This window comes from Electrophorus electricus, chromosome 11 (assembly GCF_013358815.1).
Source record: "Electrophorus electricus isolate fEleEle1 chromosome 11, fEleEle1.pri, whole genome shotgun sequence".
NCBI lineage: Eukaryota > Metazoa > Chordata > Actinopteri > Gymnotiformes > Gymnotidae > Electrophorus > Electrophorus electricus.
In genome coordinates, this window is record NC_049545.1 from 17330508 (window position 1) to 17346273 (window position 15766).

Consider the following 15766-nt stretch of genomic DNA (forward strand, 5'->3'; position numbering starts at 1 on the left):
TGTATTGATGATGGGTGATTTGGACCACTGCGCAAAATCTTCTCCAGCACATCCCAAAGATTCTCAATGAAGTTCAGGTCTGGACACTGTGGTGACCAATCCATGTGTGAAAATGATGCTGCCTGAACAACTCTTTCACAATTTGGGCCCAATGAATCCTGGCATTGTCATCTTGGAATATGCCCATGCCATCAGGGAAGAAAAAGTCCATTGATGGAATAACCTGGTCGTTCGGTATATTCAGGTAGTCAGCTGACCTCATTCTTTGGGCATATAATGTTGCTGAACCTAGACCTGACCAACTGCAGCAACCCCAGATCATAGCACTGCCCCCACAGGCTTGTATGGTAGGCACTAGGCATGATGGATGCATGACTTCAGCTACCTCTCTTACCCTGATGCACCCATCACTCTGGAACAGGGTAAATCTGGACTCCGCAAACCACATGACCTTCTTCCATTGCTCCAGAGTCCAATCTTTATGCTCCCTAGCAAATTGAAAACCATTTTTGCCAGTTAGCCTCAGTGATAAGTGGTTTTCTTAAGGCTACATGTAAGGGTTGGTGCCAGCCCGAGGCCCCCTCCGGCCACCAGAGGGAGGCCTCAGGTCAGGCACACCACTAATCAGGCTTAATTCAGTGCTGGGTCTTTGCCAAAGTTCTGAGCCAAGCTCCTAGCTGGTAATTTCAGGTATTGAGGTCTGTGAGCCCTTGTGCTACACCTCACTTCTGCAAGGGTGTTCATGTTTTTACACTTCCCCTCCCTCCTCCAGTTGGGGACTGTTCTTTACCTGGTTTGATTTTACCATATCATACCGGCCGAGCACTAAGAACATTAAAACGGAAGCCCTCTTCCTCCAGTGGGAATCCTCGCTGCCTTCTGCTCCACCCTCAACCGTTATTCCCGGGGTCCGCATCGTAGCACCAATCCAGTGGGGGGATGAGAAGGCAGTATGTCAGGCTCGCCTTACTGAACCAAACCCGGGTGGAGACCCGCTGGGACGGCTGTATGTCCCTAAGGCAGTTAGAGTTCATGTCCTTGAGTGTGGATGTGCATCCCCCTTTTCAGTGCACCCAGGAGTCACACGGACGCTTGAGTTTCTCCGTCAGCAGTTTTGGTGGCCCCGCATGGAACCCGACATCCGAGCGTTTGTCCTGTCGCACCTGCGCTCAGTGCAAGGACCCCAGGACAAAGCCCACTGGTCTGTTGCACCCACTGGCTGTGCCTCCGAGCCCTTGGTCTCACCTGTCGCTCAACTTTATTACAGGGCTGTCCCATCAAGGGGCAACATGGTGATTTTGGTGGTCATGGACAGGTTCTCCAAGGCTAGCCACTTCTTTGCACTGCCTAATCTGCCATCTGTGAAGGAGACAGCTAAATTATTGCTTACCCAGGTGGTCCATCTGCATGGGCTGCCTACTGACATCGTGTCAGACTGCAGACTTCAATTCACCAGCTGGTTTTGCAGGGCCTTCTGTCGGTTGTTGGGGGCAGAAACTAGCTTGTCCTCCGGCTTCCACCCCAAATCCAATAGCCAGACCGAAAAGGTTAATCAGGACTTGGAGCACACCCTCTGCTGTCTGGCTTCTTCCTGTCCATCCTCTTGGTCTGAGCACCAATTATGTGCAGAGTTTCCCCACAACACCCTGTGGCATGCCTCCTTAGGCATGTCACCATTCGAGTGCCAGTATGGGTATGCTCTGCCCATGTTTCCTGACCAAGAGGCCGACGTGGGTGTTCGGTCTGCTGAGCAGACGATCAGATGCTGCTGCTTCGCCTGGTGACAGGCACACGGGGCTCTTTTGTCTGCCGCTGCTGCTCAGAAACGTTACACTGATAAGAAACGGTGACCAGCGCTGACTTATCGGCCTGGGCAGCGGGTTTGGTTATCGGTGTGGGAATCCCTGCAAACTCACTCCTCAGTACATCGGGCCGTTCAAGGTCCTTCGCCGCGTTAACCCTATCTATTATCGCCTTGCCCTTCCCCTGTCGTTGAGGGTCCACCTCCCTTTCCACGTGTCTCGGCTTAGGCCCGTGTTGTGCTCGGTCCAGTATTTGGTAGACTGGGAGGGATACGGGCCCAAAGTGCAGTCCTGGGTCCCCTCTCGTCACGTCCTGGACCACGACCTCCATTCGGGCTATTTGCCAGCTCCATTCGGACTATTTGCCAGGATCGTGCAGCTGGCCTTGGGACGTCAGGAGCTGCCCTTCCCACCCTTTACTGGGTAGTTGCTCACCCAGTAGGCTGTTGGTATCGTCACCTAGCTGACCTGGGTTTGAGCCCACCTTACACTACATAGCTGTTTAGTCCCGATCCCTCGAGTTCCCTTCGCATTGTGTGTGTGGAAATGTTCTTGCTTTCACTGTTAAACATATCCCTGAGTTCTACTGTTGTTGTTCTATGATTTGATTTCACCACACGTTTAAGTAATCGCCGATCACAATCATTCAAGATTTTTTTCCGACCACATTCTTTCCTCAACGGTGATGTTTCCCCACTGTCTTTCCACTTATTAATAATGCATTGGACAGTTCTTAACCCGATTTTAGTAGTTTCAGCAATCTCCTTAGATGTTTTCTCTGCTTGATGCATGCCAATAATTTGACCCTTCTGAAACAGATTAACATCTTTTCCACGACCACAGGATGTGTCTTTCGACATGGTTGTTTAACAAATGAGAAGCTACTCACTGCATCAGTTAGGATTAAATAACTTGTTGCCAGCTGAAACATAATCACCCATGCAGTAATTATCCAGTGGGAGGCTCTTACCTATTTGCTTAGTTAAATCCAGGTGGTGACCTTTTTTGTGGCCAGGCAGTGTATATATAGTATAATACATGTTACATAGGTATAACTAGGTTTAAAGGGGCGTGGGGCGTGTGTGTGTGTGTGTGTGTGTGTGTATGTATGTGTGTGTGTGTGTGTGTGTGTGTGTGTGTGTGTGTGTGTGTGTGTGTGTGTGTGTGTGTCCATTTTGCAGTTATTGTAGGTGCATCAGTGTGTAAGATCACCCCGCTTTTCACATCAGTAACACATTTATTTACCAAAACAGGAAATGCCTCAAGGTTTGCGCAAACCTAATTTGCTGCACAAGCTTCTCTAGACAGACACTTATACTCTGTGATAATGTGGCTTTTAGGAAAGAAAGTGTGAAGTCAATCAAAAGAAATTGACCTGGCTTGGCAAAAAATAAATTGCTTTAAACAATTAGGAGAGGCCAAGCTATGAACTATGAACCTATGCAGGCTGAGCTAACAGCACTTGCCTGCCAGGCTATCTGCCTCTCAGCATCTATTGACCTCAACCCCTGCGTCTCCATTTCCCACATCACTGCAAGCTCATGAGCCATGCCCAAAATAACTTTAAATAGTCTTTAGGTTGTAGAGAACCATTTCTGCCTGTCAGTTCTGTCAGAGTAATTGGGTTGCGAGCAGAGCTGGCCTGAAGTCAAAGAGTGCAGGCTATCAAGCGCTCAGGTTCATTACTGTGCTTCCCTGCAAGACTGTTCAGGAGAACCACTAGACAGGAGGTTCTTCTAACACCCAGATGCTGTCTAAATGTTCATAAACTGGATCTGATTGGGGACCTGCTGGGTTAGTTCTCTATAGGGAAGTGGACTTATGTCATGACTGTTCATACTGCAAAAATTACTTCACACCAGGACAAAATATAATGGTGAACAGAACAGATTTTTCAGCACTGCCAGAAAAGTGAGTGAAGACCACTATACAGCATTGTGAAGAACATTATTCAGCATTGCTAATATAATATTTAGTTTAGAGTGGTGTGGGTAAGATGAGCTTGTATGAATGAGCCTCTTACATGTCTAAATAGATATTTATAAATATTTATAGGATATTCTAAATACAATACCAGCATGTTTGCATTTGTAGAGACAACAAAAAAGCAAGAATTTAAAAGAAATTTAAAAAGAACCTAATTGTCTCTTCACCTGGATCTGGTCATTGCACTTTGTCCACATCCCAGGCTATATCCTCTCTTGCAAAACAATGAGCCCTCCTCCATGACTTGAATGAGGGCCATCCTAACAGGAATAGAGATCATAAACTTTCCACCACCATGCTGAATGAACTCCTAAATGTAGTTAAGGAAGGGAGTGTATGGTGGGAGGTATTCGACAGAAAATTATGGATGCTGGTGAAACCAGTTTTAGACCAGAGCAGATCAGTGGAAAGATATATTGGCCAGATGATGTATCTCATCTGCTTTGCATCCCCTTGGTCTTCTGCTATGATGATGGTGTTTAGCCTGTCTAAAAATGTGAGCATGTGGGCCATGTTGTAAGGACCTCAGTTGGTATGGTCATGAAGAATTGCATTCTGCACGATTGCAGCTCACATTATAATGTCACCCCACCATTGACCTGAGAGATACAAAACAGTTCTGTGGCCGGTGATGCTTCTCCCTCTTCTTCTTACTTTTATTAGGTTAAACCCAGACTCATCTATGAAGATGAATGCATGTGGGACTGCATTAGCAGCCATTTGCAAAACCCTATAAAGAAAGGATGACATTGTGTAGTTCAGTACAGGCCTACTATAAATTTACATGTAAAAAGCTAGTGAAATAGTGAAGTGTACATTACAGTACTTACCTCCACATACTGTATAGTGCTTACACCTGATTGGTGAGTTTACAAGTAAGCACTTAAGTATCTGTAAACCTGATGGCCATGTTTGATCAGTTGGTTCACTAGTGTTGTGTTTTTTAAGGTGGTGCATTGTAATGGCAAAGAAGTGACATCATGTTAGATTTTTCTGTCTAATGTAGAGAAGTATGTTTAGTAGTTTGCAAAACATTGTGTGTAGTGTAAAAGTGTGAGGCTGAGAATGTGTTTATAGTTGTGCAGTTCTGGGCTTAGTTTTGCTTCTTGAGTGTCAGGTTTCACTAACTGAGTTATTTTTTAATTTTAGTGAGTAAAAAAAAACAACAAATCTGAGTGATCAAACATTAGTCTTTCTAACAAATTTCAAAATGAATATGAAGTTTACACCAAAGCCTTTTATGAGCTACCAGTGCACATAAAATAAGTTACTTTATCAGTCCCATTCTTAAAATTACTTCAGCAGCTCACATCCGCATTATATCGTAGAACTACAAAGAGGAATTGTGTGTGTGTGTGTGTGTGTGTGAGAGAGAGAGAGAGAGAGAGAGAGAGAGAGAGAGAGAGAGAAAGAGAGAAAGTACTCCCTTTCCTTTATTTATAATTCAAAACACTTTTTTAAAATTTCAGTCCCTGCAGAAATGAGTTTAACTGTAATTGTTAGACCAACCATTCGTGATTAGATGATTTTACAGTTGTTCCATTTCACCTCACCACACTGCCAAAGTCTCTCAGGAGGACTCTCTGAATGTGTCCTGTATGTTAATTATTCACAATGAAGTTAAGTGACCTGCTGTAACGTTGTGTGGAAAATCAAACGAGGGGCGGAGAAAACGAACCTACAGAGTGAAGCTAAAATACATAAGGAAACATGGAAACTGGGAGGGAAAACATGGAAACTGGGAGGGACTAACTGACAGTACCCCCTGCCAAAGCGTGCAACACCAGGGTGTGCACAAACAGGAACCACCAAAACCAAAAAAGACAGGACTAGGACGAGACATGAACAGAAACAAGATGGGCAAGACGAGGAGAACAGACAGGACCCAGACAAAACACAGGAACAGACAGGCCAGAATCAGGGGCAGAACACGGGACTTGATGAGGAGCAGGCACTGGAACAGAAGACCCAACAGAAACAGACACAGAAACCAGAGGAACTGGAACAGAAGCAACATACTAAGAACCATGAGCAGAAGTGGGAACAGACACAGAAACGGAAGGAACAGGACAAGAAGCAGGAGTGGACGCGGGAGCAGGAGCAGAAACAGACAGAGGACGTGATGAGTGCTGGGAGGGAGGACGAGGAGTACAAAAACGCAAAACAGACCAGGCCAGGGACAGAGGGAAAGGAACAAAAATAGACACGGGCACCGGAATGGACACAGATGGGCACAGGGGCAGAAACAAAGGGAGACACAGGAACCAGAACGGACACAGAAATGAGCACAGGGACAGACAGGAACAGGAGACACAGGCCGAGGTGGGACAGGCAGGAACATCTTCATGTGATTAAGGAGGCAGGTCTGTGGACACAGAGGAGACTGACGAAATGACAGTGGCAGCCTTTTGGGGCACAAGAGAGCTTTGAGGAGCGACCACTGGGACAGGCCTAGCATGAGACAAGGCCTGGCATGAGGCACGGGGACTTTTGGAGTGGCTTCTTCCACTCCAGGAACAGGAACTGGTGGGTCCAGGGGCATGGCTGCAGCGATTAGCGGCGGGTCCAGGAGGTACGGGGTGTTTGCATCGAGTTTAGTGCGCATCGAGTGCCCAGCCATGGATTGTCTGTGCATTACTCCGCCTACTCACGTCTTGCGCTGCAGGCCGCTCCCCTCCTGAAGTATTGGTCAAGATGGGTAGACTTTTGGTGCTTACCTGGGATCTCGTCCTCGTCAAAATACATGGGATCCTATTTTTTCCGGGAACGGCAAGATGCCCATGTATGCGTATTTGGTATCTCTGGTTTGGTGCTCTGAGACATAATGAACTCGGACTGCGTAGAAACAACCACCTCCCAGAGTCTCTTGCTCTCTCCTGCTGCATCCTTTGGCTGTTCATTCTGTAATGTTGAGCAGTAAGGAGGTGGACGCATGTGCAGAGAAGAGCGAGATTTATTAAGGGCAAATTCAGAGTGGTAGTCGTAAGGATAATCCAGGGTCAAAGAGCCAACACAGAGAGTACAATAAACAAAACAAGGGCTAGGATAACGAAGGCAAGGAAATACAAACCAAAAAGCACACGAAGTCAAACAGGGAAAGCAGGCTATAACAAAAATGCTAGGAAGAACTCTGAGAAACATTCAGAGTTCATACAGGTAGTCAGACATACATTCAATGAACACCCAAACATTCAACACAACCAAATAAACAATGAACAGCAGACACAGGGAAAATGACAGGGTTGACTGGAAAATGATAGTACGTGAACTTAACAAGGCTAGAAACAAGGGACAGGTGTGAAAAATCAAATGAGGGGCAGAGAAAACGAAACTCCAGAATGGAACTAAAATGCACAAGACAGGGAAAACATGGATGCTGAGAGGGACTAATCGTCACACCTGCAAACATGTGGAGGGAGAGAAAAGCCTCTTAATAAGGCGTCTCCTTGACAACTGTCCCCCTCAGTCCTCAGAGGCCCCTTACACTCAAGCTCCTCCAGCCTCTCACTCTTCCTGTCATTATTTGCTTTCTGATAAATCAAGGCAATTAGGAAAAACAATTGGGAGGCAGATCTAGAGTACAGGTCATGAGGTGAAGCAGGACAGAAGTGCAGAAAAGTTCTGCTATTCATCAATCCAGTCCAAGGCAGAGGGACAGGAGTCAGGCAGATACAAGGCGAATCCATGATGAGAACCATAGACCAACTAGAAACTGTGAAACTCTGCAAAGATGAACTGAATCACATGTTGTTAAATGTACTAATAAACATGACACAAACTGGGCAAAAAAGCACAGGTAACTGGCATTGCATCGAAAGAGTAGGAACTGGACTTAGAACAAGGCCTTGAACAGGACTAGCGATACAGATGGAGTCAATATAGACAGCAACAGGGGGACCAGGGACACAGACAGGGCCAATTAAAGAACCGCCAGTGGGACCAACGATGCAGCTGCATCCAGGAACGAGACAGTACCAGGTGAATAAACAGAGGCTGGTGCAGACGCTGGTCCAGACGCTGGTCCAGAAGTTCACACGCTAAGCGGTCACACACTAAAGAACCTAAGCAAAGTCAGCTGCTGGATTTAAGAGTTTATGTCCTGTGGATGCAGCAAGATTCACAACAGTGGAACAGGGAAGACCACCACATTAGGAGGGGAGGAAGTGATCCAGTCTAAGACACATAACAATGACCAAAGATATTATGAGATGTAATTCAAAGATCATCAGAGGTACATGACACAAGCTCTTCCACACAAGCAGGTGGTGTATTTGTAATGGGGTAAAATTGTTCGGTAGTGAAATTCCTGTTAAATGAGTTTGGCACCACTTTTCTTGCATCAGCTATATGCAGCTCTGTCAAAACTAGAGAATTTTGGGATACTCAGATACTCACAGCATAAGAGATTATGCACTACTGAGAGTAAGTACTGCTCCTTTTACTGTGTATCATAAACAATAAAATAATATCATAATGAGCTGGAAGTTAGCTAGCTGGTTTGCTGAGAAGCAGCCATGCGGTTGAATAGCTTGTGATTTTTTTGTTTGTTTGTATGTTTGTACTGCCAGCAGGTGGTGTAGTTTTGTACAATATATTTTTTATTATTCTTTTGTTCTGTCACTTGGATCATTGTTAATTGCAAGTTTCTTTTTAAAATGAATGATTGTGTATTGTGCTCTCCAGCTGTGTGTGAAGCAGATGTTTGTTTAACTGTATTAATAGCTCAGCTCGGGTACCCACTGTACCATCATGCATTTCTCTTTGATTGTGATTTGATCTGTGAAACACAAGTATATTTTTGGGTTTCTCACTCTAGACAGGATGTGTTTAACAGAACAGATTGTTCACGGTGGTGGACGCTGTATGCAGACAAGACTACAAGTTCACATGATATTTTGTGGTTTCCGTACTCATGACAGATTATGCTCTGCTGTGGCTAAGAATAAACCATGTATTGTCCACTACTGAGCAGCCTCTCTGATTCAACAAGGCAAACACAAATGTTGCACATTGTCCTCAGCACAGTCAGGCAGGAGAAACCTCCACTCTGAAGGTAGCGGTTCTCCCTATACAGGAGACAGAGCAAGACTGATCGCCTACAATAATTAAATCCCTGTCCTCCTCCCTTATTTACTTACTTACACCTCCCAGCGTAAGTAAGTAAATGAATTAATCCCTTAGATGCTGTTATTGAGAAAAAATGTAGATCCGGTCCCAGAGTCATCAGTGTCAGAGGCATAAAAAGACAAATGTGAACCAGCAGATGGTATCACAAAATTAATTCTGTAGTTTTAGAAAACACAAACAATTGCTGTGAACTACCATCACACTGACCATTTTATTCATACAAGGTCATACATGCTCATAGCCACTCTGCAGAGCAAAGTGAAGAAACGGCTGTTCTGACATTTTCACATTTGTTTTGATGAGCTCACCTTAAGACCACACCACTTCAACTGAGGCTGTGGAGATCTAAGCCAACTTCAGATGCAATCTTTCCAGAAGGAATTAAAGACACTTTGATGCAACGAAGGCTGGAAGGCTGGAAACTATTCAAAGCTGTTTTGTGCAATGTTGAAGTTACAGGGTAATGTGCAGTCACCACAGATAATGCCATCCTACTGGTTTATGTTTAAGACCATAATCGGATGTCTCTAACTTACAATGTGAAACAACTGCAGGAGATTTTCTCTAACTGAACACATGTTTAGCAATTCTCATAATGAGGATGGGAGATTGCTTCATTTATTCCAAATTGACAGTTGTTGACATTAACTGTGCTATTGGGCTTGATGTTGATATTAACTGATTGTTTAAATAAGTAGCCATATTTGGAACTGTAATATCAGGCAGGAAAACCAAGTTCTTTCACCAGGAAGAAGTTTATATGTATAGTAGAATACCCTTATTTTATGAATATACTGTCTAAAATAAAAGCAGCCTAAATAAAAGGAAGCCTATTTCTGGGAAGAAATCATTTTACAACCTTTCTTTATCCCTTAGAATTAAACAAGGTGTTTCTTTTACTGTGTCTAAGCCACCTAATACTACATCCCATAAAATAATTTCTGTAGTAACTAGTAACGGTAATTTGTGCCAGAAAAGGGGAGACTTTTCTGGCACCAATTGTTCAAGTTTCAAGTTTGATTTATTCGTCACATACATAGTCATACACAGTATAACTCGCAGTGAAATGGTTGAGAGTGCTCTGTCCAAACTGAGGAAAAGAAAACAGGGGTGCATAGAGAAATATAGATTGCATATGCAATTGCATATGTATGTTAAAAATGCTTATGTTTTTTTACAACTATTCCTGTCATTACAGTAATAATAAAACTAACGTGATGCATATATAATTAACTGATACATTTATCAATTATTAATTAATTATAATTTTGTAAAATAAATGTATAGCTTCTAAAAAACAGTACATTCAGTGCCAATGTATTTTTTCCAGACCACGGAGCAGACTGGATTTCATTCTTAATTCAAATTAATTATAATATGGCTGAAATTTATTTGAATCTAACTGAATTTTAGTTTACCTACACTACAGTTCTGAGAAATGATTAAATGATGCCCTGATTTTGGGCCAGGTTTGGATTTTTGATGGCTGAAGTATGGATACTGGCACTGTTGAGTCTCCTGGGTCTGTTTATGATTTTTTGTGTGCAGATTTTGACATTTTTTAATCATGACCTCCTCTTGAGTTTGGCAAGTAGATTGGAGCTTTATTTTCTTTTGGTCTATTATTCTTTGAAATTTGATTTGGGTTAAAATTTGTTTGCTATCTTGGAAATTTAACAGGAACTGATACTATTTATGTGTTAAAAATGAAACTCAGGAGGATGTCATTCAGTACCCATTGTTCACAATATTAAATTAAATGTTAAGTAGTTGGGGCTCCACACTTGCTCATATCTGTAAACAGTGTGGCCATATATCAGTGGAGGGAGAGATATCAGCCAGCATATGTAAATGGTACTGGAGACATAATTATTACAGCTGGATTTCTGGAGTGTTCTGTAAAATGGAAAGCCACAGTGAAGTTACACTCCCTAATCAGAAAACATCAAAGGACTGATGGAGTGAAGAATGATGGGGACAAGGTTAAAATGGGATTAGAGAATGGTGAGAAGGAAAAGAAGGGAAGTATAAGTAGATAGATGAGGGGTCTGTAGACATGGGTAGGAACGGGGACGAGGTATCCCCAAGGACACAGTCCTGATTGCACCATTGATCTGCATCAGATAGACCTTTAATAACAAAGGAACCCCTGAGAGGGCCAGTGGGGAAAGCCTACCTTAAGATGGCTGCATCCTGTTGACTGTTACTACTCCCACTCCCATATACCTGGTTTATATATATATATATATATTATAAATGACGATGATTAACAAGTTGGTGGTTCCAAAGATTAAGAAGAATCCAATAAAAGGAAAAGGAAGGAAAAAGAAGGCAGTGCATTAGGTAGAAAGTACGACAATCAGTAGATCAAAAATACATCAATGACAATACAGCTTCTTAGCTATTTCTATATGTACTATATGTACACCTTTTTCTTTGTTTAAAGGTGGATGGAATGTAATCATTCAACATAATCTCCTTCTATGCTGCCCTGAAATTACCAGATGGAATGTCACTGAATAACTGCTTCAGTTAGTGCCATACCTGAGAGGACATGTTATACCAAAGAAGCAAAATAAGGTTGGCATCTGCAAAGATGCTATATGAGTAGGTGAAGGGAGTCCAGGAGATCAGCACTGTCTCTGTGTGTGAAGGAGGAGATCTGAGCAACTGCTGAATGTGTTCTTGCTTTGAGGTGCCATATATCTCTCTCTCTCTCTCTCTCTCTCTCTCTCTCTCTCTCTCTCTCTCTCTCTCTCTCTCTCTCTCTCTCTCTCAATCACATGCTTATAATTTCTGGCATAAGGAGCAGCACCACAGTGTTGAATCTATTTTTACCTATGTTCATTAGTTACAGCAAACACATGCAAAATTATATTAGGCTTGCTTTTCATACACTAGCACTCCAAAGGAATTTAAACTAGGATAATTCTGGCTTGTTTAGGGAAATAATGACATTTAACTTACCCTTACAATTTGCCATTTCCAAAGGGAGTTCCCTTATTTAACAGGTTATTCCCTTTTTTAACACATTTTCTTTTCTATAAAAATGCTGTAAAAATTGCTGTATGATGCTGTAAAAATTACAGAATCATACAGAAACCACCAGTATCTTTGTTAAAGCTTGCATTGAACAAACTACAAAAAAATAAATAATAATAAGTGGCTTTAGTTATCATAGCACAGTTATCTGAAAGCACTTTTCAAGTAAAGTATTTTTGTATTTCTGATATGACAAAAATTATCCTCAAGATTGTCCTTCCACTGAACTTCAATCTCAGTCTTGTTATTTTTGGACCATTTAATCTCATTTCAGTAAATGTAGATAAAGGGCAATGCAGTGTGGATGAAATTTTATTTTCCTTCCTCAGCATTCTGGAGGTGGTTGAACCCGCATGGCTTATGACGCAGGGGAGCAACAAAGGTCAAAGCACAGTGCACAGCCATGTGACCTGCCTCACCTGTGCCAGTACTCCAGATGCACAGCCACAAACCTGAACATATCATCTTATTTATGTTCATCCATTCATCTTGCTCAGATGCCAGTACTGGAAGAGAAGGCTTGGTGCCGGGCACGCTGAAGATGCATAGTGTTAGCTGAAAGGGTCTGTATTAACCATTAACCTTTAATTGGGGATTAAGACAGAGTGAGGAAAATCACTGGCTATTTTTCCTTTGTAACACTGTCTAATTTAAAGCCCTCAGTAGAATTCTAATTAGGACATGAAACGTGCTCAATCTTCCCCCAATCAGAGAATTAGTCTATGTCCACATGCAAACAATACACAGTCCAAACAAACACACAACACAGGGCACCTTATATGTACACAATACTTTATCAAAGGACTACATAAAAAACACATTTCCCTTTTTTAAAAAAGAAAAAAAATCTCTTTCCATAGAGGATTTATACACGCAATGTATTTTTATCGATTTCTTTTTTTCTTTTTTATCGAACAATGATCAAGGCAAGCAGACTCTATGGGGAAAAAAAAGTAACATCACAACACATTATTTTGCTGACTTCAGTGTTATTACTAATCACACTTTTGAAAAATATATTCATATATAAATCCATGTTATTGTAATGTTGTTTAGAAAAAATACATAATCCAGTACACCCTCTTTGCGTGCATGGTACTGTGGGCAGTAACGGAACCCCACTATTTTGCATTTGGTCTGTGAGTAAAACTGCACAGAAATTTAGCAGATTAGATTTTAACATGAATGTGACATCTTCAAAAAAAAACATGCCAATGCAATTCAACATTTTTCATTTTTATGAGAAGCAACAATGGACTAGTGTTAAGGCAGGCTGTCTTTGTTTGGCTGGGCTAATCTTACACTCACTGTAGTTAAACAAAGCTCATAGAGCACATTGAGATCACCTGCAACTCATACATGACCTCATATATAATCACACGTAATCACAAACAAATTCATGTTTTAGTTAATCCAAAATTGTACATGATGTCGGACATGTCTCTTTTGCAGTAACAGACCTGGCACTGGTGGCTACCTGGTCTATTTAAGAGCTGTGTGATGAGAGTAGAAGATACAAGGCCAGGATCAGGCACATTTTTTAAAACCAGCAATTTGCTCCTAAACACGGTGGCATAAGCTGTGATGAGAGGAGCCGTTTTGCTGCACTGGCTCTGGACTCTATATGCAGTGACAGCTTTCCACAGTGGCCATCTTGCCAGTGCTCCAATTTTGCAACTTCTCTTCATCAAGATCCACAATATCCATACCCACATTCTTAGGAGCATGTGCAGGTGTGAACAACGCTTGTATTCCATGTGTCATGTGTGCTCGCATGAGGTCAGTTCATGCAAAGGCCCCTGGTCCTGCAGGTTAACCTGCCGTTGGGAGGATGCCACACGACTCACTGGCACTGAGTTTTTCTGCAGCTCAATCCCAAAGGCAGGAGGAGCACTCTGCAACTGTCTCCTATACTGCACAAAGCTGCATGTCTTCAGCATAATGGCCAGGATGTTCTTCCCCATAAGGATCCCTGACACTCTGTTGTCCTTGTAAAGGACCATGTTCCCTCCTCGGATGAAGAGGGTTACAATGTTTATAGTGACCAGACTGAGGATGGGGTACAGCATCATCTTGTGGGGACTGATGTTAACACCCTGCATGCTGATCTCACTGAGCGACACGCATGGCAGTACCAGTAGGAGGATGTAGCAGTAGAAGAACATCAGGCCCTCAGCCCACAGTGGGAGGCCTTTCTTTTGCGGCTCCCACAGGTTAGCCTGGATGTCCAAGACATCCAGCAGGTCCACTACCACCCAAAAAAGTCGATTTCGTATTTCCTCTTTCTTCTTGAAAGCCCTCACGTACTCCATGTGATCAATGGCTACTAGGATAATAAACAGGACAGGGATGCAAATAGAAAGCAGAAGTGTCAGAGCTTTGCGTGCTAATGCATCCAGACTCTTACGGTCAGCTTTGTAGTTCTGGTAGACAAAGTACACCTTAATCTCCAGGACAAAGATATAGAGGAACCAGAGGATCATAGCATAGCCACGCTTAGCTGCTTTCACCTCTGCACCCACCCACACGGCCACATAGCGCAACACAATCAGGAAACATAGGTCTCCCACTGTCACCATGATGCAAATCCCCACCTTGCGTGTCCCGTGGTTCTGCTCAACGAGATAGGCATCCATCAGCGCCATGCTGCTCATGATGATGATGGTGGACAAGCAGACATGCGGCTTGTTGGTAGGAGGAGGCGGGACCATCCTGCTGTGAGCTGGCTGCTGGAGCCTCTTGGATAGCCCCCTAATGTGTTGGTTTGGGGAGACTCCTTTGGAAAGGGGTGCAGGATTGGAACCTCAGACTATGCTTCCTCCCTGTGCTGGTCGCATGGCCAATGACCAGAGTGTACTAACTGGGCACGCTCAGATCACCTTGATGGACACCTGCTGTCTGAAGAGCCTGTAGCATCTGTGTTGGAGTAAAACACTGAAGTAAAGCCAGGAGGGAACAAATTATACAAACCAATACACACTCACGCACAACCTCTCAGTGGCTTAAAAAGAGTCAGAGCACTAAAATGACTAATAAAAGGATCATGATATCTGGTTAAAAAGCAATATATATATATATATATATATATATATATATATATATATATATATATATATATATATATATATATATATATATATATATATATATATATATATATTTAACAGAGCATTTCATTTTCTTGACTGCTTTTGCAGTCCAAAGCATAAGAAAGAAATAGATTAACTTACTTTCCAATCAATTTAGATTTCTTCCGATTCACTGACGTCCATAGGAGAATGCTCTGAGAGCAAAACAGGGCAGAAATCCATAAGAGTGGCTGAGAGAAAATGCAAAGAATCCTGTCCCTGAACTCAAGTTTTAAATCCACTAGTCATGGATGTTTCTTTAAGGTAAAGTAAAAAAAAAAATCAGAAATATCACAGAGTTAATCCAAGTTTGGATAACTTTAACCAGACCGCTGAATAGAGCTCAGAAACTGCTTGTATTTCTGGCACAGAACAAAAAAGAGAAAATAATGATGTGTTCTTCTTTCATCAGAAATGTATCACATTTTGCACTTTCAGAAGGAAATAAATTCAGACAAAAACCTTCTACTGTTGTTTTTATACTTCTAAAAACACAGTTCATTATAAAATACCTCATTTAAAAGCAGCTCTTTACAAAGATAGTGTTTGCATGAGGTGCGTTGGGGCGATCTGTCAGCATGCTAGAGGATCCGGCGAATGCGGATGCAGGTGTTGCTGTGGAGCTGCGTGCCCTGCATGGTCAGTTCTTCTGTGCTGCGTGGGAAGCTGTTGTCTGCCTCC

At 42.7% G+C, this 15766-nt stretch overlaps 1 protein-coding gene across 1 annotated transcript; it reads right to left on the reverse strand.

Moving 5' to 3' along the window:
* Window positions 1–12786: 12786 nt before the first annotated feature.
* On the reverse strand, window positions 12787–15347 carry LOC113577732 (transmembrane protein 121). Its single transcript, XM_027010571.2, has 2 exons — window positions 15188–15347; window positions 12787–14873 (listed from the first exon to the last, which is right to left on the reverse strand). The coding sequence occupies exon 2, from the start codon at window positions 14666–14668 to the stop codon at window positions 13718–13720; it is 951 nt and encodes a 316-aa protein (XP_026866372.1). The 5' UTR covers window positions 14669–14873; window positions 15188–15347; the 3' UTR covers window positions 12787–13717.
* Window positions 15348–15766: the final 419 nt, after the last annotated feature.